The 24,222-nt window shown below is 37.0% G+C and overlaps 1 protein-coding gene across 2 annotated transcripts in view; it reads right to left on the reverse strand.

The window, feature by feature from the left end:
* The window catches only part of cers6 (ceramide synthase 6), a 70,367-nt gene that overhangs the window by 25,788 nt on the left and 20,357 nt on the right, over positions 1-24,222 (reverse strand). For both annotated transcript variants that reach the window (XR_015500012.1, XM_087268591.1), the window contains exons 3-4: positions 22,548-22,678; positions 3,428-3,485 (exon numbers count right to left, since the gene is read on the reverse strand). Coding sequence is in view for 1 of the 2 variants with exons in the window: in XM_087268591.1 (XP_087124717.1) it covers positions 3,428-3,485; positions 22,548-22,678 (189 nt within the window). In the remaining variant the exon portion in view is untranslated. The remainder of the gene's footprint in view (positions 1-3,427; positions 3,486-22,547; positions 22,679-24,222) is intronic.

Consider the following 24,222-nt stretch of genomic DNA (forward strand, 5'->3'; position numbering starts at 1 on the left):
GCAGATGTGAATGAATGGCGGATGAAAGTAGTTCCTCATACAAAAGGATTTTTGAGACTCCCCGTATTTGATTTTCTTTTTTATATACTCAAATTTTGCCGTCAAACTATTGTATAAACGCAATATCACATGGGTAGTAGTGAGATTTGGCTGTATATCGGCACTTGTGGGAGGCGTGCAATTGGCTCAAGTTGGCTCAAGTGCCATATAGCACTGCTACGAGTGTGGTACTGCTCATATATCATTGACTTACGTGTGCATGTGTGTGTGTTTTGTGTTTGTTTTTGATTAACTTACAGTACTTTTACTATGTTTTAATGTTACTTTTGAGGGTGATGTTTTTGTTATGTTACTTTTCTCTGTCCATTCAGAAACATGGAACATTATGTATCATTAGATATAAAGTAACATTCTGAGGGGAAGTAAACATCCACGAATTAATAAATATTATGGTTTTTGTGCTAACAACATTAATAAAGAGACTGTAGAATTACCACAACAGATTAATTCAACTACTTTACTATAGTATAGGATAAAAACACTGTAGTGTTTACTCTAAATTACTATATTTATTTCATGTGTCATGTTATTTCATTACAAGCTATTTACACATTGACTATTTATTTATTTATTGTTATTTCATTTTTTTTATTTTTTGATATATTTAAATATTGTATTTTATGTGATGTGTGCCGCTTGAACAAATTATTTTCCCCTGGAATCAATCAAACAGTGAAAAATGCAATAAAAATAAAAAGTGATTAAAAAAGCTATAAATTATCAATAAGCAATAAATAAAAAGTTTTACATACAGCCCAACATATAGTTGCATCTTATTCAGAAAAACCCAATTCTGATATACTTCAATCCTCTTTAAAGTGTTTGTCTGTAATCATTTTCTGGTCAGCAACACAGGGTTTAATACGTCACTTTATAATAAGAATGAAAGAACGTGCTCTTCAATATCTGCTTATTAGATCGCCACCCACATGAGCTGTGTAGGTCTGTATTGGGTTTAAGTCAGTTCACTTTCACCCGAGCTACTATTATTAACAGCAGCGGGAGAAATGAACTCATACAGTAGAGCAGTGCAAACGCTTCACCTTTAGCCTAGTTTCTATAAAGACACACAACATTACCTTTATTCTTCAGTCCATAAACTGTAGTATATGTGTTGGTTTACTATAAGCAAGAGTTTCGAATAAAGTAAATTCTGGAACAGACAGTTATGAATAACCATGCAAATAATGCTTCATCCCTATTTAAATCATTGGTAAATTAGATAATTTATCAGATTGGATGGGGGAAAAATGAAAATATTTAGTTGTAGCAAGTACCTAAATTATACAAATAAATATATACTGTATATGTTTTTCAGACATTTGTGTTAATAATAATTAACTTAATAATTATTTGTGTTAATTATTAAATATTAATAGCTTTCTAAAGCTGTAAGTTTAAATTACTTTTTAAAAGTGAAGCAAATGCAAAAAAATGAAGGAAAATAAAAAAAAAGTGTATGTATATACATTATACATGCATATAAACTCACCAACCACTTTATTGGGCACACCTATCCAATTGCTCGTTAACGCAAATTTCTAATCAGCCAATCACAACTCATTGCATTTAGGCATGTTGACATGGTCAAGACAATCTGCTGCTGTTCAAACCGAGCATCAGAATGGGGAGGAAAGATGATTTAAGTGACATGTGGCATGGTTGTTGGTGTCAGATGGGCTGGTCTGAGTATTTCAGAAACTGCTGATCTACTAGGATTTTTTTTACACACAACCATCTCTAGGCTTTACAGAGAATGGTCTGAAAAAGAGAAAATATCCAGTGAGCGGCAGTTCTGTGGGTGCAAATGCCTTGTTGATGCCAGAGGTCAGAGGAGAATGGCCAGACTGGTTCCAGCTTATAGAAATGCAACAGTAACTTAAGTAACCACTTGTTACAACCAAGGTATAGAGAAGAGCATCTCTGAACACACAACACGTCCAACCTTGAGGCGGATGGGCTACAGCAGCAGAAGACCACACAGGGTGCCACTCCTGTCAGCTAAGAACAGGAAACTGAGGCTACAATTCACACAGGCTCACCAAAATTAGACAATAGAAGATTGGAGAAACGTTGCCTGGTCTAATGAGTCCTGATCCTAATGATTTCTGCTGTGACATTAGGATGGTAGGGTCAGAATTTGGCGTCAACAACATAAAAGGATGGATCCATCCTGCCTTGCATGAACGGTTCAGGCTGGTGGTGGTGATTTAATGGGGTGGGGGATATTTTCTAGGCACACTTTGGGCTCATCAGTACCAATTGAGCATATCACAGTCTACCTGAGTATTGGTGCTAAACATGTCTATCCCTTTAATACCACAGTGTGCCCATCTTCTGATGGATCCTTCCAGCAGGATATCGCGTCATGTCATAAAGCGTGAATCATCTCAGACTGGTTTCTCACACATGACAATGAGTTCACTGTACTCAAATGGCCTCCACAGTCACCAGTTCTCAATCCAATAGAGCACCTTTGGGATGTGGTGGAACGGGAGATTCGCATCATGGATGTGCAGCCGACAAATCTGCAGCAACTGTGTGATGCTGTCATGTCAATATGAGCCAAAATCTCTGAGGAATATTTCCAGTACCTTGCTGAACCTATACCACAAAGGATTAAGGCAGTTCAGAAGACAAAAGGAGGTCAAACTCGGTACTAATAAGGTGTACCTAATAAAGTGGCCGGTAAGTGTACATATGCATATACATATGCCAGATGAACGTTACAGATTCACTGTCTTTATATAAAACATTTATCAGGACTGATGATAAGCTTCAGTGAATTCCATTTGTGTTATTTTGCGCAGCCCTTGTTTGTAACAACTTTGAAATGAGTAAATAACAAAACAATCTTGATTTCTATGTCATTTATGCTTTAATTGCATCACTGAAGAGTCAAAGATGGGGCCAGTGTATGTAAACATGTTTACTTGGAGGACAATAATCTATATTATGCATAGAGCAATAAATTATGAACAGCTTTATGAGAAGAAGGGTGCAGTGTTTATGTATGCAGTCTCTCGCTGTTCGACACAACACCGCAAATAAAATTAAAACCAAGTCAGAGATGACATCTCTCTTAATTCATCTCGTCTGCATGTTCGCTCCACAAAACAGCGATAATGAAAAGCAGAAAAGAAGAACAACTCTGTATGTGTACTGCATTTTGTCATTGTAATGCTAAAATAGTCAATAAAAAAGTGTGATTCTCCATCTATATGATAATGCTGTTATAAAGCTGCTCTGCTCGCCAACATCCTGGCAGTGGTTCATGGACAAAAATACAAAACAACGGATGTATGGAGCTGTCAGTGATGAAAGATTTACAGCTTCACGTTGACCATTATCAAAACAAAGTGTTTACCTTCTTCAGGAAGCGCACACCGTACGTAAATATGTACAGGTAAAACGAGAACCGCCACCTGCGGAGAAAACAAACAGAACAATACTTTAGGTCAATATTTCGTAATGCAATACAACTGCGTTTAAAGTGCTGATGAACTGAAAAATCCAAAATGTCTTGATCCTTTATAGGTTATGTTAGGAGATCATTCTACTATAAAAACATCCTGTAAGTTTCAAAACTCAAAACATTCCTAATAGTCTAAAAATGGCTTACTGAAGTCAATCTGCCAAAACTACAGATTTTAGAAAGTGCAGAATGTCTGGCTAAACTCCGCCTCCATAGAAGAAAAATGCCAACTTCTACATTACTGTCTGTTTAGCTCCACCCACTGTCTTCATCATTGTGTGCTTAGCTCCACCCTCTGCCTTTATATCACTCTGTTTAGCTCCACCCACTGTTTCTTCATCATTGTCTGTTTAGCTCTGCCACTGTTTTTACATCACTGTCTGTTTAGTTCCACGAACAGCTTCTTCATCACTGCCTGTTTAGTTCCTCCCACTTTTTCTACATAGCTGTTTGTTTAGCTCCACCCACCGTTTCTACATAACTGTCTGCTAAGCTCTGCACTGTTTCTACATCTCTGTCTGTTTAGCTCCATCCGCTGTTTTTACATCACTGTCTGTTTAGTTCCACCAACTGCTTCTCCATCACCGCCTGTTAAGCTCCTCCCACTTTTCTACATCACTGTCTGTTAAGCTCCACCCACCGTTTCTACATAACTGTCTGTTAAGCTCTGCACTGTTTCCTGTTTCTACATCAATGTCTGTTTACCTCCGCCCACTGTCACTAACTGCTTCTCCATCACTGTCTGTTTAGCTCTGGCTGCTGTTTTTACACCACTAACGTTTTAGTTCCACCAACTGCTTCTCCATCACAGCCTGTTTAGCTCCTCCCACTTTTCTATATTAATCTGTTTAGCTCTTCCCAGTTTCTGTCTGTTTAGTCCCTCCCACTTCTCTACATCACTGACTGTTAAGCTCTACCCACAGTTTCAACATCACTGTCTGTTTAGCTCCACCCTCTGTCACCAACTGCTTCTGAGTGACTCTCTGTTTAGCTCCTCCCACTTTTCTACATTACTGTCTGTTTAGCTCCGCCCACTGTTTATACATCATTCTGTTTAGTTCCACCAACTGCTTCTCCATTACTGCCTGTTTAGCTCCTCCCACGTTTCTACATTGGTCTGTTTAGCTCTGCCCACTGTTTCTACATTATTGTCTGTTTAGTTCCACCACTTGCTTCTTCATCACCGCCTGTTTTGCTCCTACCGCTTTTCTACATCACTGTCTGTTTAGCTCCGCCCACTGTTTCTACATCATTGTCTCTTTAGTTCCACCAACTGCTTTTCAAAAACTGCCTGTTTAGATCCTCCCACTTCTCCACATCAATCTGCCTGATTAGCTCCATTCACTGTTTCTACACCACTTTTAAGTGCCACCTGTTTACACAGAGGTCAATATTTATTCCTGCCTGTGTATCATGTATGTTCAAGAAAATCCAAAATACATTTCTAAATACACCTTAGTCAGTCTCTTTAGTCAAGTATCTTTATAATTTAATCTATACTTTATCCACAACACAATTCAGGAGCAAAATAGGTTACTGTGGTGGCAAAAAGAAATCTCACTCACTCCTAGTTAAAAAAAAATATATATATAACATTACTTGCTTAAAAAACTTTCAAATGTACTCAAAATAGTAGTATTATGCTGTAAAAAGCTGATGCTTTTACATGAATTTGTGCATGTGTGTGTAAGCATAATATTCTGTAGTACATTTACTGTAGTTATTATTGCAGAGCAGGCACACAACGTCATAAGAAGTTAATATTAGGTTAGATTTAGGTCGTGAAGGACAAGGTTGTTTTGATCACCAATAACGACGTCAAATAACGTTGATATGTGTTTGATTTTAGGTTGTTTTAAAAAGTGGCCAAAATCCAACGTCGAGCCAACATTTTAAATCATATTGGCATCCTACACTGACATTTATTCATCAGGTATGGCAACCAAAATCCAACGTCTGATAGACGTCATAGTGGTAACGTCCACACAACGTCAAGCTATAACATCATTAGACGTTGATATTTGGTTGATTTTAGGTTGGTCGTTGGACATTGACGTCACCCTGACATTGAGTTCTGACGTCAAACCGATTTTCATTTTTAAATAAAACGCAATGTCCCCACGACGTTGATGTACAATGTCAATCTGTCGTCATGATGTCGTCTTGTGCTTGCTGGGTGTTTGAGGCCATTTCCGTCTTCATACAATAAACATCCATCATTTTCTCATCAGTGACCTGCATGGGTCAATGTGTATAAAGATTTTTGACATCTGGGACACTTTTAATAATTGCTGCAATTATAAATCGCTCATGTCTTGAGGTAGTTCATTATGATGCGATTTACCTTCTATGTGCAATTTGATTGGACAGGAATCACAAGACTTATTCTTTCATACCCCATCGACAAGAAAAACTAAAGTAGTGACTGCAAGTTGAAGAAAGATAGTGGAGTAAAAGTACCAACACAGCAATAAAAATGCACTCGAGGGAAAGTAAAAGTACACATTTTTAAAACTACTTAGTAAATTACAATTCCTAAAAAAATTAGGAAAAAAATGTAATTTTTACGGTTAATTTCTGGCAGCTGGAGTGCCGGAAAAAAAACATAAAATATTGGCTGTTAAATTATAGCAATGTACCGTAAAATAACGGTTGTTAAATTACAAAAATTTCCTTAAATTTAACTTTCTGGTTTTATGGTAAATTTCTTTAATTAAATACTCGTTATTTTGCTGTAAATTTCTGTGATTCAATATTTGTTATTTTGCAGTAAATTTCTGTAATAAAATATTCGTTATTTTACAGTAAATGTCTATAATTTAATATTAGTTTTTATAAGGTAAATTTCTGTAATTTAATATTCATTATTTCAGGTAAATTTCTGTAATTTAATATTAACTATTTTATGGTAAATTTCTGTAATTTAATATTTGTTATTTTACGGTAAAATTCTGTCATTTAATATTCCTTATTTTGCGGTAAATTTCTGTAATTTAATATTTGTTATTTTATGGTAAAATTCAGTCATTTAATATTCCTTATTTTGCGGTAAATTTCTGTAATTTAATATTTGTTATTTTATGGTAAAATTCTGTAATTTAATATTCCTTATTTTGCGGTAAATTTCTGTAATTTAATATTTGTTATTTTATGGTAAAATTCAGTAATTTAATATTCCTTATTTTGCGGTAAATTTCTGTAATTTAATATTTGTTATTTTGCTGTAAATTTCTGTAATTTAATTCCTGCTATTTTACGGTAAATTTCTGTAAATTAATTTTTGCTATTTTACGGTAAATTTCTGTAAATTAATTTCTGCTATTTTACGGTAAATTTCTGTAATTTAATATTCGTTATTTTACGGTAAATTTCTGTAATTTAATTTCTGCTATTTTACGGTAAATTTCTGTAAATTAATTTCTGCTATTTTACGGTAAATTTCTGTAATTTAATATTCGTTATTTTACGGTAAATTTCTGTAATTTAATATTGGTTATTTTATGGTAAATTTCTGTAATATAAGGGTCATTATTTTACTTTTGTTTCCGGGAACCCCAGCTGGCAGAAATAAAGTGTAAAATGACAGATTTCTCAGTTACAGTGAGTATTTGTAATTTGTTACTTTACACCAGGGGTCACCAAACTTGTATCTGGAGGGCCAATGTCCTGCAGATTTTAGCTCCAACCCTAATCACACACCTCTGAACAAGCTAATCAAGGTCTTATTTGGTATACTTAAAACATCCAGGCAGGTGTGTGGAGGCAAGTTGGAGCTAAACCCTGCAGGGACACTGGCCCTCCAGGACCAAAATTGGTGCTCCCTGCTTTACATTGTATATTGGATGTGTAAGAATACATCACACTGTGTGTGTGTGTGTGTGTCTGCTTAGCATCAAAGTAATGCTCATTAATATTCACAACCCTTCCAAATATGGTCAAAACCAAGCTATACATTCTAGGGGTATCTTCTGGGTTTATAAATGAGAATATGTAACAATCCAAGCCACTATTGAATCAATGTAGTATATGCCACCTTTAAGATGCATAACAAATAAAAGGCAAATCATCAATATGAAAACAGGTTTCTACGGTCCAAGGATCGAAATCAGGCTAACCTCACTCCTCATGCTGGAGTACTTGAAAATTGATTATAAATTCAATGTGCAAGATGGCCTATTTCTTACGTACTGCTGTTACCAGGACAACATTTCACAGCACATCCTTCATAACAAAGGCAATGCGGAAGACACTGACCTGAGCTGATATACAACTGCAGGATTAGTCCCTTCCTTTCATAATCAGCCCTTAAATGAGCCAAACCACAGGCAGCATTAATGCATAAGATGGAAAACACTTAAAATTAAATACAGTTTATTAGACATGTACAAGTAGACATCATCACACTACCTGACAAATGTCTTGTTGCCTATTCAAGTTTTAGGAACAACAAATAATAGCTTGACTTCTAGTTGATCAGTTGGTATCAGAAGTGGCTTATAGGTCGTTGTAGTAGTATCAGTATTAGTAGACATTGTAGTAGTAGTAGTCGTGGTTGTGGCTGTAGTAGTAGCTGTAATATAAGTAACTTTCTGTAGTAGTAGTTGGTGTAGCACTTGTGATTTATTATTATTGTTGTCAGTTATTACTGTTGTCCTTTCTTTCTTTTTACTCTCATTTTTACTATCATACATTAATAAGCATTGTTGTTACTCCCTACCTCTGACTGGTTTCTTTCTGTATGTTTTATCTATATTTGTGACACTTGCTTCATTTATTGACTGTTATTGTTCCTTATGTATGTACTCTGACCTGTCCACCAAGTTACCTTTACATGCATACACACACTCACACGCACACACTCACGCACATACCAGTACATGACTATATTGTTGTTGTTTTTGTTTTGTTTTTGTTTCGTTGCTTTGTATTTGTTATTTGTTGACGTTTTCTTGTATTTGTATGATTTTTGCATATTCTAATAAAAAAAAAATAAAATAAAAAAAAGAAGTGGCTTATAAAGGCAAAGGCCTCTAGATTATGCTTATTTTAGTAAAATAAAATATGATCATGCCTTGATTTTTAATTCTTTTAATTAGGTCAGTAAGGTCTGACTTTGCTTAAACAAAAGTCTTGTCACTTAACGAAAATAATGTCCAATATAGAATATAAAGTCATGCTACAGTGGAAACAGAATGAAAATTGTGTATGACTCCCATGAGCTTGGAGGACTGCATCCATCCATCCATCCATCCATCTCTGCAACGACTCAAATCACTTATTAATAAAGTCATCTCCCGGAGTTCATCAAGAGTCTTTAGATTCATCTTTAATGCCTCCTTCTTCATCTTACCCCAGACATGCTCAATAATGTTCATGTCTGGAGACTGGGCTGGTCAATCCTGGAGCACCTTGACCTTCTTTGCTTTCAGGAACTTTGATGTGGAGGCTGAAGTATGAGAAGGAGCGCTATCCTGCTGAAGAATTTGCCCTCTCCTGTGGTTTGTAATGTAATGCGCATCATAAATGTCTTGATACCTAAAGCTGTTGATGTTGCCATCCACTCCATGACTTTTCCTTCACCAAACTTGACTGATTTCTGTCAGAATATTGGGTCCACGCAGGTTCCAGTAGGTCTTCTGCAGTATTTGTGATGATTGGAATGCTGTTCAACAGACGATTCAGCAGAAAATCGACCTTCTGCCACTTTTTCAAAGGATCAACAAGAAGCCAAGTTATTATTAGTTGCTCTTACAACTGGGATCCACAACAAGACCTTTGTCAGGTAGTTTAAATACTACAAAACTGCAGGTTAACAATCCTCATATATAATACCTTAATTATAAATAATATGATAAGATATTAGACACTAGTTAATTAGTTATAGTAATTAGCAGCTAATAGCTTAACTTTTTTTAATTTGATTGTAATATAATAATGTGCAGCTTTTGTAAAACTGCTTTAAAACAATAATTATTGTGAAAAGCGCCATACAAATAAACTGAATTAGTGATAAAGTAGAGAAAAAGTAACAATCAGTTAAACAAGCAAAATGATTAAATGTTTTAATTTTTCAGAAATTACATTATGATTTCAACAAGCATATGATGCAGAATCAGAAGAAAATTATAGGAGATATTATAAAATTATATAAGATATAAATCAATTGCAAATAAACAACCCATGGGTGACATGGTGGCTCAGTGGTTAGCACTGTTGCCTCACAGCAAGAAGGTCGCTGTTTCAAAATAATAATTGTATATATTTATTTATTTATTTACTTATTTATTTACTTGTTTATTTATTTATTTATTTACTTGTGTATTTATTTACTTATTTACTTGTTTATTTATTTATTTACTTATTCATTTATTTACTTACATAATGACTTATTCATTTATTTACTTACATATTTACTTATTCATTCATTTATTTACTTATTTATTGGCTTATTTACTTATTTACTTAACTATTTACTTATTTATATATTTACTTATTTTTATTTATGCATTCATTCACTTATTTAGTTATTTATGTATTTATTTACTTATTTGTGTATTTACTTATTTATGTATTTACTTATTTATTTACTTTTTTATCTTTTGTTTATTTAATTTTGAATTTATTTACTGTTTTACTGTTTTATTTACTGTTACTTAAAATAAATGTATGTATTTTAACTTATTTATTTATTTTAAATTAGCCTTAACTGACAAAATATTTATTTTACATTTGAACAAAATGTCATGGGTAGTTTAGAGAATGAAGCAAAAATGATGTTTTATTCATAACTATAAATGATAAATCCAGAAAGTAATTTGTGGTTTCAGAAGTGAAAGTGCCCTGAATGACTGTGTTTTTCAGCATGTCCTCTCAGTGAGTCACTATAAACCAGTTTTTCCACTAAAACCACACACACACACACACACACACACACACCACTGCTCTCTCTGCAGGCTCTTCAGTGCTGATTCATCCAACCTTTTCTCTCTATTCTTTCATTGCTCTTTTTTGCAACCATCAAATTCTGGAAGTCTGAATTCTCCACAGGAGTGTTTCTCCAATATTTCAGGCCAAGTAGCAGTATTGATTAAGCGGGACTGGCTAAGTAGCCACTGCAGATATGAGCCTTAAAACGCACATGTATGATTTTGAAACAAATGGCTACTTTAACTCTCTGGAAATATTTCTCAAATAAAAGCTGACGGGGGTGGCATGGTGGTTCAGTGGCTAGTACTGTCGCCTCATAGCAAGGTCACTGGTTCCAGTCCAGGCTGGGTCAGTTGGTGTTTCTGTGTGGAGTTTGCATGTTCTCCGTGTTGGCATGGGTTTCCTCTGAGTGCTCCGGTTTTCCCCACATGAGCTATTGGTGAATAGAATAAACTAAATTGGTTGTAGTGTATGAGTGTGTGAAAATGAGAGCATGTATAAGTGTTTCCCAGTACTGGGTTGCAGCTGGAAGGGCTATCGCTATGTAAAACATATGCTGGAATAGTTGGAGGTTGAATTTGAATTTGCCACTACGCTGACACGCAGGCATTTGTAGCTCCGCCCTCTTTTGGAAAGAGCAGAATCTTTAAATTTGAATTTAAAGCAACAGTCACCAAAACGACACAATGAGGATCAAAGGCTAAAAGGGTCAGTTTTAAAGAGTTATAAAGCATTATTTGTGGGGTATTTTGAGGTGAAACTACACATACACACTCTAGGGATTTATTTTACATCTTGGGAGCCCAAAAGGTCACATTTAAAGCATTATAGTCCTAATAGGAGGAAAGAACATACATCTTGGAGTGTGTGTTTCTCATTTCCGTGAGTTTGCAGAAGTAGTTGCTCTTGTTTATTCCCATCTGTACAATTGAAGTCAGAATTATTAGGCCCCTGGAATTATTAGCACCCTGTTTATTTTTTTCCTCCAGTTTCTGTTTAACAGATTTTTTTTGTTCAACACATTTCTAATAGTTTTAATAACTGATCTCTAATAACTGATTTATTTTATCTTTGCCATGATGACAGTAAATGATATTTGACTAGATATTTTTCAAGACACTTCTAAGTGACATTTAAAGGCTTAACTAGGTTAATTAGGTTAATTAATTAGGGTTAGTGTAATCAGGCAAGTTATTGTATAATGATGGTTTGTTCTGTAGACTATCCAAAAAACATAGCTTAAAGGGGCTAATAATATTGACCTTTAAATGTTTTTTTTTTTTTTTTTTATTAAAAACTGCTTTTATTCTAGCTAAAATAAAACAAATAAGACTTTCCCCAGAAGAAAAAATATTATCAGACATACTGTGAAAATTTCCTTGCTCTGTTAAATGTTATATTGGAAATAATTAAAAAAGAAAAACAAATTTAATAATTCTGATTGCAACTGTATGTGCTCCCGTATGTGTGTGTGTGTATGTGTATGTGCTGTTAAAGTAAAGAGAGCTTTCTTCACATGTAGTGTTTGTGTTTGGCTAATGAAGTGCTGATACGCTTTTGTGAAGCAAAGGGAAAATAATCAATTGAGGACTAGTGAAATGAAAGGCTGCTTTCTGCTGTTCTGGATTCAGCTGATTTAACACACCGTGGCTCTTGATCAATAGTAAAAACAAACGAGCAGGGGTTATTTACCTAATTAGAGGTCAGTGCTGTTGCCTGGCAACAGGTTAAACTTCAGGTGGGGTGAACAGGAAATAGTGTTCCCCTGTTGAAAAATGCAGCTTAAACCAGCCTAGGATGGTTGGCTGGTTTTAGCTGGTCGACCAGCCTGGTTTTAGAGGGGTTTGGCCACTTCCAGGCTGGTTTCCAGCTATTTCCACCCTGGTTTTAGATGGACAGGCTGGGAAATGACCAGCTAAAACCACCTTGACCAGCCTAGCCAGGCTGGGAGCACAGCCAAAACCAGCTATGTTCAGCTTAAACCAGGATGGTCAAGCTGGTTTTAGATGGTTTTAGCTGGTCACTTTCCAGGAAGTGGCTGAAAACCAGTCTGGAAGTGGCCAAAAACCCCTCTAAAACCTGACTGGTCAACCAGCTAAAACCAGCCAACCATCCTAGGCTGGTTTAAGCTGGATTTTTCAGCAGGGTCATGAAAAATTAGGGTTAAATATTCACTAACTAAACTATTAAGAAATCACCTACACTGGACAGACAGAAAGACAGACAAAAATGGGATCAACTTAATATAAATAGCCATCAGAAGATGGAACACTGTGGTCATAAAGGGATGGACATGGTCAGCAACAATACTCGGGTAGACTGAGCATTATTATATTATTATTATTATTCAATTATTTATTTTCCTTTTGGGTTAAACCCTTTACTACTCAGGGGTCGCCACAGCGGAATGAACAGCCAACTTAACCAGCACGTTTTACGAAGCGGATGCCCTTCCAGCTGCAACTGATCACTGGGAAACACCCATACACTCCTATTCACACACATACACACTACGGACAATTTAGCTTACTCAGTTCACCTAAGAATCGGCAAAGCAAGAGCTGCTTTCATCCAGCTTAAGAACATTTGGGCTTCGAGAAAACTTACCATGACCACGAAGATCCGCCTGTTTAACTCTAATGTGAAATCAGTATTGTTGTACGGGGCAGAGACCTGGTGGATAACCAAAGCTTCCACCCGAAAGATCCAAACATTCATCAACACCTGCCTCAGAAAGATTCAGCACATTCGCTGGCCTGACACGATCAGTAACACTGACCTATGGAGAAGGACCTGTCAACCTCCGATAGAAACAGAAATCTGGAAGGGAAGATGGGGTTGGATAGGGCACACCCTACGCAAACCACCAACTAGCATCACCAGACAGGCTCTCAGTTGGAACCCCCAAGGGAAGCGGGAGAGAGGCCGTCCAAGAAACACCTGGCGACGTGACCTCGACGCAGACATCACATGGGATGGGTTACACCTGGGGGCAAGTAGAAAGAATGGCCCAGGACAGGAACCTCTGGAGATCTACCTTTGGCGGCCCATGCCCCGGAAGGGGTGGAGGGCATAAGTAAGTAAGTAAGTAAGTCAGTTCACCTATAGCGCATGTCTTTGGACTTGTGGGGGAAATCAAAGCACCCAGGGGAAACTCTCCACACAGTAATGCCAACTGACACAGCTACGTTATTATAGTAATCCAAATCCGAACTAAACTATTTATTTAAAGCACACCAGCGCTCAGATTTCACAGAAGGCTAAAAGCATTAGGAGAAATTTTAGACACATTTAAATACATTTCCATGTTTGCATGGGACTAGAAGAGAACAGCGATGACTGTCATCTGAACATTACGCAACGATCACATAAACAAACACACACACACGTCCCTTCAAATGCAACATCTGCCTGTTTATACAACTCTGACCAAACACACCAAACTGACCACACAATCTGTACAAACCATAAAGTCATATGCTGTTTCTATGGAGACTAAAAATACTGCTCGTTCTCAGTGGGTGTGCAATAATCCAGTCTCTGAGCTAAGCTTTCAAAGAGCTCCAAAAACACTGCTTAAGTCTGGCTACATCACAAACAAGACAGAGATTTCTCACTTCTGTGCTGCAGATTAATGACGTTTCTGTCTTTATGCCAAAAAACCAACAAAAACCAGGATGAATGAACGTGAACTGCTGCCGTGAAAATGTCAGCTAGTTAAAAACCTAAAGCAAAGCAAGACTGGCCTATGCTCACACTAGAATACAATGAGACAATTTTACAGAAACAACAACAATAATAGTATATACAGTATAACATTGTATATCATGCACTCTCAGAAAAAAGGTACACAGTGGTACAAATAATGTGCCTTAAGGAACACTTTTGTACCTTTGTAAAAGTTGTACCTTATATAGTACAGCAAATAGTTCTTAGTGAACCTACACTAGTCTCACGGTTCGGTTCGGTTACAATTATCATGCCGTCGATTCGGTGCAATTCGATATTCCGGTGCATCACGGTGCATTGACGGTGCTTTCCATACAGTTTTATATTTTCTTCACAGCAGCATTTCTTGTATTAAAATGTATGAATATATTTATATTTATATACTATTTGTAATACAATTTTGTAATTTAATACAGTCAGATATATAAACTGTAACTTTAAACAAAACGAGCATTTAGCAAATAATATAAACAAATATAAATATCCAGCTCAATTTCTGATCCTTGTCTAGTTCTCTTACACCTCTTTGATTGGTCACACCCTCAAAAAAAAAAAACGGTTGCGATTGGCTCTTGCGCGCTGCGCTCTTCACAGATGAGTGACACTGATAAGCGGCAGGCGGCAGCGACGATCTCACAGCTGATGTATGATAGACACGGTGGAGAAAACTCTGCAGACACGCGCTCGTTTCTGTATGCAAAGGTAACGCTGTAAAACAGCCGAAAAGAGAAGAAAAGCCACGCCAGCAGGTCAAATGGGCCACTGTGTGTGTGTGAGAAAGAGAGAGAGAGAGAGACAGAGCGAGAGCGAGAGAGACAGAAATGGAGTAGGCTACTTTCATTCTCTCGATCTCAGTGAAATAGGGGCTATTGTTGTATATGTCAGAGAAAGACTGATCCAGCAAACACACACAGTGAAATTGTGCACAGTTTATGAGTTTTAAGTAGTTAAAGCGCTGTAAATACTCGCGATCGCCTCCCTCGCGACAGAGCGCATATGAGGTAAATGACGTCAGTAATAACTGGTTATGATTATTACTGAACCGATACCGAATTGTCCGCGTCTGCATTGCAGTGCACCAAAGAAACGATTAATTTTGACACCCCTACCTGTTCTGTACCTTTTATGGTGCACTCTCAGAAAAAAAATGGTACAATTAATTCATTCATTTTCTTGTCGGCTTAGTCCCTTTATTAATCCGGGGTCGCCACAGCGGAATGAACCGCCAACTTATCCAGCAAGTTTTTACGCAGCGGATGCCCTTCCAGCCGCAACCCATCTCTGGGAAACATCCACATTCACACACACACTCATCCAATACGGACAATTTAGCCTACCCAATTCACCTTTACTGCATGTCTTTGGACTGTGGGGGAAACCAGAGCAAACTCACGCAAAGGCAGGGAGAACATGCAAACTCCACACAGAAACGCCAACTGAGCCGAGGTTCGAACCAGCGACCCAGCGACCTTCTTGCTGTGAGGCGACAGCACTAACTACTGTGCCACTGCCTCGCCCAAAATGGTACAATGTTGTACCAAAGAAGGTACAAACTCTTGTCACTGGGGCAGGACCTTTTTATGGAACAGAATTGTACCTTGAGACAAAGAAACACATCTGTACCATTGCAGTTCGTACTTTTAAAGGTTCAAGAAACCTTCGAGTACTTTTTTTGGGATTATTAACAGATTTGTGTTAAGACAGTTAAGACAATGTTAGCACCTGTCAGCTTTAATTGTGGGGAAAACTGGGTAATTTTCAGCTTATGTCAGCTAATTTCAGCTTCTGGGTTTAAAATGATTTTTGGGACAGGATCAAAATCGGCAATGTATCACAGAACTGCAAGTGCAAAGATGACGCGTCGGTTTTTCATTATTATTCATAGCGGAGTTTTTCTTATCCTATAAGAAGAGCCGGCTTCTTAATTATTCATGACTGCACATGCTTTCCGAAGGCAAGACAGACCTGCCAGTGCCAAGCTGTGAGATCCTACCTTGATGACTGGGTGAAACCACGTCCACGGACCCACGGCACACAGTATTTAGTCGTTTATGAAGGCTTGTATCTGTTTGTTTCTATGATCCACAGGGTTTGTTGCATGTTTTTCCCTGCGATGCTTTCAGGGCCGATAAATCAAAGCTGTGTGTGTGCTGCAAGCATTTTTGTCAGGAGAGCAGTACGAGAATTGGAGAATGGCGGACGTTGTCTTTTATCAGGAGTTCTTTCACATTTAGACACATCGCCATGATGCTGTGTTCGCCTTAATCCTCTAGATTACCAACAGGGCTAATGGTTAAAATAGACAGGGCAGAGACCTGCATTCAGACCCGGGGATTGAGGGAAATGTCTTCATTTAGTATTTATATAAACCCGATTATCTCTACAATTGTATAAATTGTATTTGTGTGTATGAAATTACGAATAACAAATGAAGCAGGGGATGAAATTACTGTTTATTTCTTTGCATTTTAACTTTGTAAACTATAAAATCATGCGTCTCCTCACGGTTTGCGTCTCATTTTGTGAGCCCACTGACAACAGTTATTCACTCCCCTCCTTCTCCCCTGCTGGCCACGCCCACTCCTGCCCTTTGCTCGTGGAGCTCCATGCCCATTATGATGCATCTTTTGAAAAAAATTCTGAGGTAGACCTGAACCGAAAGTGGGGGGTGTCATGACCCATATATATATATATATATATATATATATATATATATATATATATATATATATATATATATATATATAGCTTAATAACTTTGACATTAAAATGGTGTTTTAAAAATTTAAAACTGATTTTATTCTAGCTGAAATAAAACAAATCAGACTTTCTCCACAAGAAAAAATACTATCAGACATACTGTGAAAATTTCTTTGCTCTGTTAAACATCATTTGGGTAACATAATGAACATTAAATGAATATTTAAAAAAAAGTAAAAAGAAATGTAGAGGGCTAAAAAAAATCTGACTTTAATTGTTTATATATAACATATATATATATATATATATATATATATATATATATATATATATATATATATATACACACACACACACACACACACACACACACACACACACACACACACACACACACACATATATATATATATATATATATATATATATATATATATATATATATATATATATATATATATATATTTATTTATATAACAACATAAGCTTATATAAGAACATTTCTGTCAACTTGCAGCCCTTAGATTAGCAAGCATGGCTCTTAAACCAAAACATAACTTAAGCTGTATCAAAAAATAACAATCACAATTTTATTTCATCAATTCTTCCACCCAAATCATGTTACTGTAACTTAGTTATTCATTCATTCATTTTCCTTCAGCTTGGTCACTATTTCAGAGATCACCCCAGCATAATGAACCACCAACTATTCCAGCTTATGTTTCACTCAGGCGACCCCTGATTAATAAAGCGACTAAGCCGAAAATAAAATAAATGAATGAATAATTGATAGTATGTCCAGCTGTAGGAAGAATCCTTTACACCCTTAATGACTAAGTATTGGTGGAATGAACTCCCTAACTGCATCAGAACAGCAGAGTCACTCATTATTTTCAAGAAACGACTAAAAACTCAACTATTTAGTCTTCACTTCACTTCCTAATCTGCAATTGCCTCTCTGAATATCACACTAACTGTACCAAAAAAAAAAAAAACTAATACTATTAATACTTTCCTTCTAAGACTATACAGACCTGAAACTTGCCTACAGCACTTATTCATTGTTGCTCTTATAGTTGTGTAAATTGCTTCCTTGTCCTCATTTCTAAGTCGCTTTGGATAAAAGCGTCTGCTAAATGACTAAATGTAAGTATGTCATTAAATATCAAAATAGTATTCTATAAAGCGTATTGTTCCACCAAATGCCATGTTAGCGGGTGTCTTCAGTAGATCACTATAAAAATGCACGATAGTGAAGAGGATTATATACTTTCCATCGTTGACCCATGTTCTGCTCTGTAGGTTTTCAATACCCATAAAGCATGCTCTCCAACAGCGTCTTTATCAGCTTCAGAGTAGCTCTATTATCGTCTGAGAGATTGCATGGCTCTCATTAGGGTTCAGTCAAACGCCAGTGTGCTCTGTGATCTTTGAAGACTGGATTAATTGCCTCTGAAGGAAATGGCACAGTGTCGCGCTTTAGCTCTGATTAGATGATCATTGTTACCTCGGGGCCTTTTAGACTCCACTGTAGATCAGAGAGAAGGCCATATCAGCGACAAGTCCCACAGCTGACGATACAAACCATGAACAAAGACGACAGAGTTGGGATGGTCGATTAATCGTATTGAAATTGCAAACAGGATTGAGCAAAGGTGCAATTGTCGTATGATTTATCTGGAGAAAATCTCCTACGAAGGCCAGAGGGCGCTCTCGCGGAAACTCACTACCCTAATAAACAAAGAAACTCAGGAAATCCCCTGAAGAAAATAGCAATTGCTGAATTCACCTTATTCTTCGTCGACGAGCTGGTGCAGCCATTTAAATCTTTTTTACTTGAGACTTCCAGCCTCGTTCACTTCCATTAATTTTTAGACGTTGAAAACTGCTCGCTATGCAGCTTGATGTTGCGAACTGATATTTTCTTGCTATATTATTCTACTTGGTCTGTACAGTCATGCAGACATTTGTTTGTAGAGCAAGTAGTTTGATGGTTTTCTGCCGTTTACTATTCCTAGTCATTTCTTCTATAGGCGACTGAATCGAAAGTTCTAAAACGATCGTGAAAACAGGCGCACTTCCGCATTTTCGATTAAGGTCAATAAACAGAACATTGAACTGCTTTCATTGATTCAGCATGAGTAATAAGTGAAGTTTCTTAAACTAATTTCGACAGGGGCACGGGATAGGATTGACTACAGCTGATCCCTATCACTAATCACTAACTAGCCAATCGGATCACTCCAAATTCAATATAAATATCCAGCCTAAACTTTATTCCTCATCTTCTTTTTGGAAACCCCCCCGATCCATCCCTTCTTCCTCCTCCTCAGTTCGGGCGACACAGTGGCTCAGTGGCTAGCACTGTTGCCCCACAGCAAGGAGGTCGTTGGTTTAACACTAGCTGAGCCAACCGATACTCTCGGTGCGGAGTTTACATGTTCTCACCGTGTTCGCGTGGGTTTTTCCCGGGTACTCTGCTTTTCTCCCACACTCAAAAAATATGCAACAAAAGTTAAAGTCACAAGCACTTACTACAAACCAGCGCAGTTAGCTGTCTATTTTGGGAAGCTATCGAGATCTACCTGATCTCATATGCCTCCTAATGCTTATTGACCAGGCGGGAGCCTTGGGCTCATCTATCACCGAGCTCAGGGTTCTCTCCCGGGACAGCATGCCAAACTTGCTTAAATAGTCAAGCATTATCTAAGTGTGAACTCTTGAAACACACGACTGCAGAATCATCTCACAAAAGGGTTTCTTTCAAACACCCGACTACCACACTGTAAAAAATAAACATTATTTTACACTTAATTGTCTGTATTTTTTTTTTTTTTACAGAATTTTCCATTTTTTTTCATTATTTTTTCATTATTTCTCCTTTCAGCTTTTGCAAACCCAAACACATTCCAAAGCCTCCTCCAGATTCGAGGAAAAGAACCAGTAGAACTCAAGACTCACTCCAAATGATATGTATGTATGTGTTTGCAATCTACTCTGCCCTATAATGAAAGTAGTTAGAACAGTGTATGCATGCTTTAATAAAGTCCCTTTTGAGCCTTATACAGTATAGAAATCCCTAGATGCTATCTAATTGTGTGTTTAGAGTGTCGTGTTTAGTATCATTACGTTTCTCCTGCTATTTTACAACACATGATGTCAGGGTTCTGCCACTCTGGTCATGTAAATTCTTGTTTTGGTGGCAGAATCCGGACACTAGTCTTGTCTAGTCCAGTCCTGTTGTGCTCGGCTCGAGTTTTCTTGGATCGAGCACTTGTTTCTGTCATTGTGTGTGTCTCCGTGTGTGCATGCGAATTCGTGGGTGTGCGCAGAACGTGCGTGCTCCCGCTTGATGTGGCCGCGCGGGCTCTGCGTGCCTCCGACGCGCGCTCTTGGTTCTCGTGTTTGTGTTTTCGTCTGTCTGCAGCGTGGCATTTCATTCCCAGAGTCTCAATCTAGTTGGTTTCTGTCCTGTGCCAGTTTGTCATTGTATGTCATTGTATGTTACCTTGTCGTGTGTCTGTTCCAGTCGGGATCCCAGCCAGCCTGTCCAGTCTAGTTTGGTTTGTTTATTTGTTTTGCTAATGTTTTCCCTCTCGGGGGAGTTTGTTTTGCTGGTTTTGCCTTTTATTTTGTTTTGTTGAAAATAAATAATACTTTACCCTGCACTTGGGTCCTCACCCCTTTTTCCCCTCAACGTACTGTGACACATGAAGCTGAGTGCACGATAATAACTTTTACGGCTTGCAATTTTTAATGCTTTGAGTATGTCGAGGGAGGTCCCTCATTATGCATAGGAGCGGTCCAGAGACAAAGTAAAGTTTTGCGCTCCAACTTTGCCCTAAAATTATTGGTCGGTCAGTAAAAAATGAGTGTAACGTAGCTCACAGTTGAAACCTGTTTGCTCCCCAAAATAGATGCAGAAACCCTCCGGCAAAACGCCTCCGCAGAGAATGTCTTTCTGTCCTTGTTTTCTTTACTTTCCGACATTTGAACTCAGTTTAATCTCGCGCCTCATTGGACCATCTAACATAGACCTAAGTTGAACAGGACACACAAACTCCTTCAGAATCTCCGACATCTTTGCGCATCAACAAAATCTCGCATGACACGAGAGAGTGAATGCAAGTATATTTCTCCATATGCGTTTTAAGCTGTGCCCCTTTTTAAGGTGTTTTATGATCAATTGGTGATTCTCGTTATGTGTGATGAACTGAGCAAAAACAGTTATTCTGTACCTAGGTTCTATATTTCCTCGCTTTTCTGTTTCTTTCTGTTTGTTATATGTATATATATATATATATATATATATATATATATATATATATATATATATATATATATATATATATATATATATATATATATAATCTGATATAGTATAGTGGATATATATTTGTATGTATGTATGTATGTATGTATGTATATATATATATATATATATATATATATATATATATATATATATATATATATATATATATATATATAGTATACGTTTGTTTGTTATATGTTAAATATATGTCCATATATATCTATATTCACTATACACTTGTTTGTTATATGTTAAATATATGTCCATATATATCTATATTCACTATACACTTGTTTGTTATATGTTAAATATATGTCCATATATATCTATATTCACTATACACTTGTTTGTTATATGTTAAATATATGTCCATATATATCTATATTCACTATACACTTGTTTGTTATATGTTAAATATATGTCCATATATATCTATATTCAGTATACACTTGTTTGTTATATGCTAGATTAGTCAATAAATCCCATTATAATCATGTTGGATTGTTTTTGTTTGCCTCAGAGAAAAATTCACTTAAATTATTGATTTTGCTACAAGCTGATCTTAAGTTTTTTAAAACTTGTAAATGATTAATCTACTTCACAAGAAGTAGTTATAATTCCCTTTCTAAATAAATAGACTCATTACAGAGTTCGCTCAGACGAGCGGGCGAGGTCTTGTTATATTTATTTGGTCAAATTAACAATAAGTTAATTCAGAATATTAATAATTAATAATAACTCGTTATTAATGATCATTAATATTCATAAACTGAGCTAATTTCACTACAACCTGTTAGTTTTTATTGCTGGGAAAATTGATACTTTAGAGCTTTTGTTAGCTAGTTAGATCTGCAGGGTTTAAAATAATTTTTGGGGCGGGATCAAAATCAATGACAAAGCGTGCACCTGTTAGTGGAGTGATGACTGATTTTTCAATCTTTGCCATGATGACAGTGCATAATCTGATACTAACATTCAGCTTAAAGTGACATTTAACGGCTTAATTAGGGTAATTAGCCTAAATTAGGGTAAATAGGCAAATCATTGTATAATGATGGTTTGTTCGGTAAACGATCACAAAATAATTGCTTAAGGGGGTTAATAATATTGAGCTTAAAATGGTTTTAAAACTATTACAACTGTATTTATTCTAGCTGAAATAAAACAAATCAGACTTCCTCCAGAATAAAAACATATGGGAAATACTGTGAAAAATTCCTTGCTCTGTTAAACATCATTTAGGAAATACTTCAAAATGAAACTAAAGGGCTAATAATTCTGACTTCAACTGTATGTGATAGTAAGCAATGCAAAAAGCCCAGAAAGCAAGCTGATTCTCACATGCTCTCGCAGAAGCGTGCCAGTGTGCTGGGTTTCTCCTGGTTGCGTCTCTGTCTGAACCAGCGTTGGATTGTCCTCACGTCCCAGTCCAGCTGCTTAGACAAACCCTCTAACCGCTTCTCATCAGGGTGCTGGAAGACCAAAACACGCACAAACATGTCATCACAGTGATCCGCCACTGCTAGAAAACCAAACAAAAAAGCACCTGAGTTTGTATTAAAAACAACCCAGGTTCATTCTAAAAACGTAGTTCTGTGGACGTTTCTGGAGACCACGAAATACCGTATGTATTTTTGCAGTTTTTGTTTTCGTGAATCCACGAGAGGCCGCTGTGTGCTCTTTTTCCTAGCGCCGCACACTGTTAACCCCAAGATTGGATCCAAGATGGCCGACGTCAAAATGGCCACCATGGTCACCACCCATCTTGAAAAGTTTCCCTACTGAAAAAACCAGCGTAAACCAGCCTAGGCTGGTTGGCTGGTTTTAGCTGGTCAGCCAGGCTGGTTTTAGAGGGGTTTTGGCTATTTCCAGGCTGGTTTCCAGCCATTTCCAGCCTGGTCTTAGCTGGTCAGGCTGGGAGATGACCAGCTAAAACCAGCTTGACCAGCCTAGCCAGACTGGTAGCCCAGCCAAAACCAGCTATGTCCAGCTTAAACCAGGCTGGTCAAGCTGGTTTTAGCTGGATTTAGCTGGTCCTTTTCCAGCCTGACCAGCTAAGACCAGGCTGGAAATGGCTGGAAACCAGCCTGGAAATGGCCAAAAGCCCTCTAAAACCAGGCTGGTAAACCAGCTAAAACCAGCCAACCAGCCTAAGCTGGTTTAAGCTGGATTTTTCAGCAGGGTTGCCCCCTCACATATACTAATGTGCCACAAACAGGACGTTAATATCACCAACCATTCCCATTTTATTAAGGTGTATCCATATAAATAGTCCACCCTGTACATCAAAATAAAGAACCAATATATCAGTATAAAGTTAAGTGATGTGCTGGGCCATTCTACAGCCTGTATGATATGATGATATACAGCAATTTTTTTCCAAAGGATGATACAAAACCCTTCGCTTAGACAATAAAAAAATGAAAATAAAAGCTTCCTCTTTTTGCCTTTTCTCTCAATAAACAGCTACTCAAATATTTTTCACAACAGCTCCATAACTATCAGTATTAGCATCCAGTAATTTCATCCAACGCAATCAGATTCCAATTAAAGCGCTGTTTCCACTAACATGATTTCCCCCTGAGAAAACACTTTTCAGTTTCAGATGTGAATTCATAAAGTGTGCTTAAACGTCTTGTACTAGAGAATCTGAACATTTGTGAAGGAAACTTAGCTCAACGACGGTGTCTAAAAATAGTGGCGGTGCGTCAGTGCACATGAGCTCTGATAAAGCCCCGCACGTCAAAGAGCCGCTATCACTCTCCTTTTACAGCTCAGAGACTGTCATTACCTGTTCATTTAGAGCATTTGCTTTCTTTGAAATACAAGAGCTCAAAAAATTAAACATCACTCTTCTTTCTTCCATATGAGCTGCTTTAGTTTAGAAGTTAAACTCTGTGTCAACCTCAGAATCAGTATCTAGGGCTGTACAATATATCGATAATATCGCATATATATATATATATCTCAGTGTGTGTAATTAGATTATTTATTAAAGATTAAAAGATATCATTCA

Source organism: Danio rerio, chromosome 9, assembly GCF_052040795.2.
Source record: "Danio rerio strain M-AB ecotype USA chromosome 9, GRCz13ab, whole genome shotgun sequence".
NCBI lineage: Eukaryota > Metazoa > Chordata > Actinopteri > Cypriniformes > Danionidae > Danio > Danio rerio.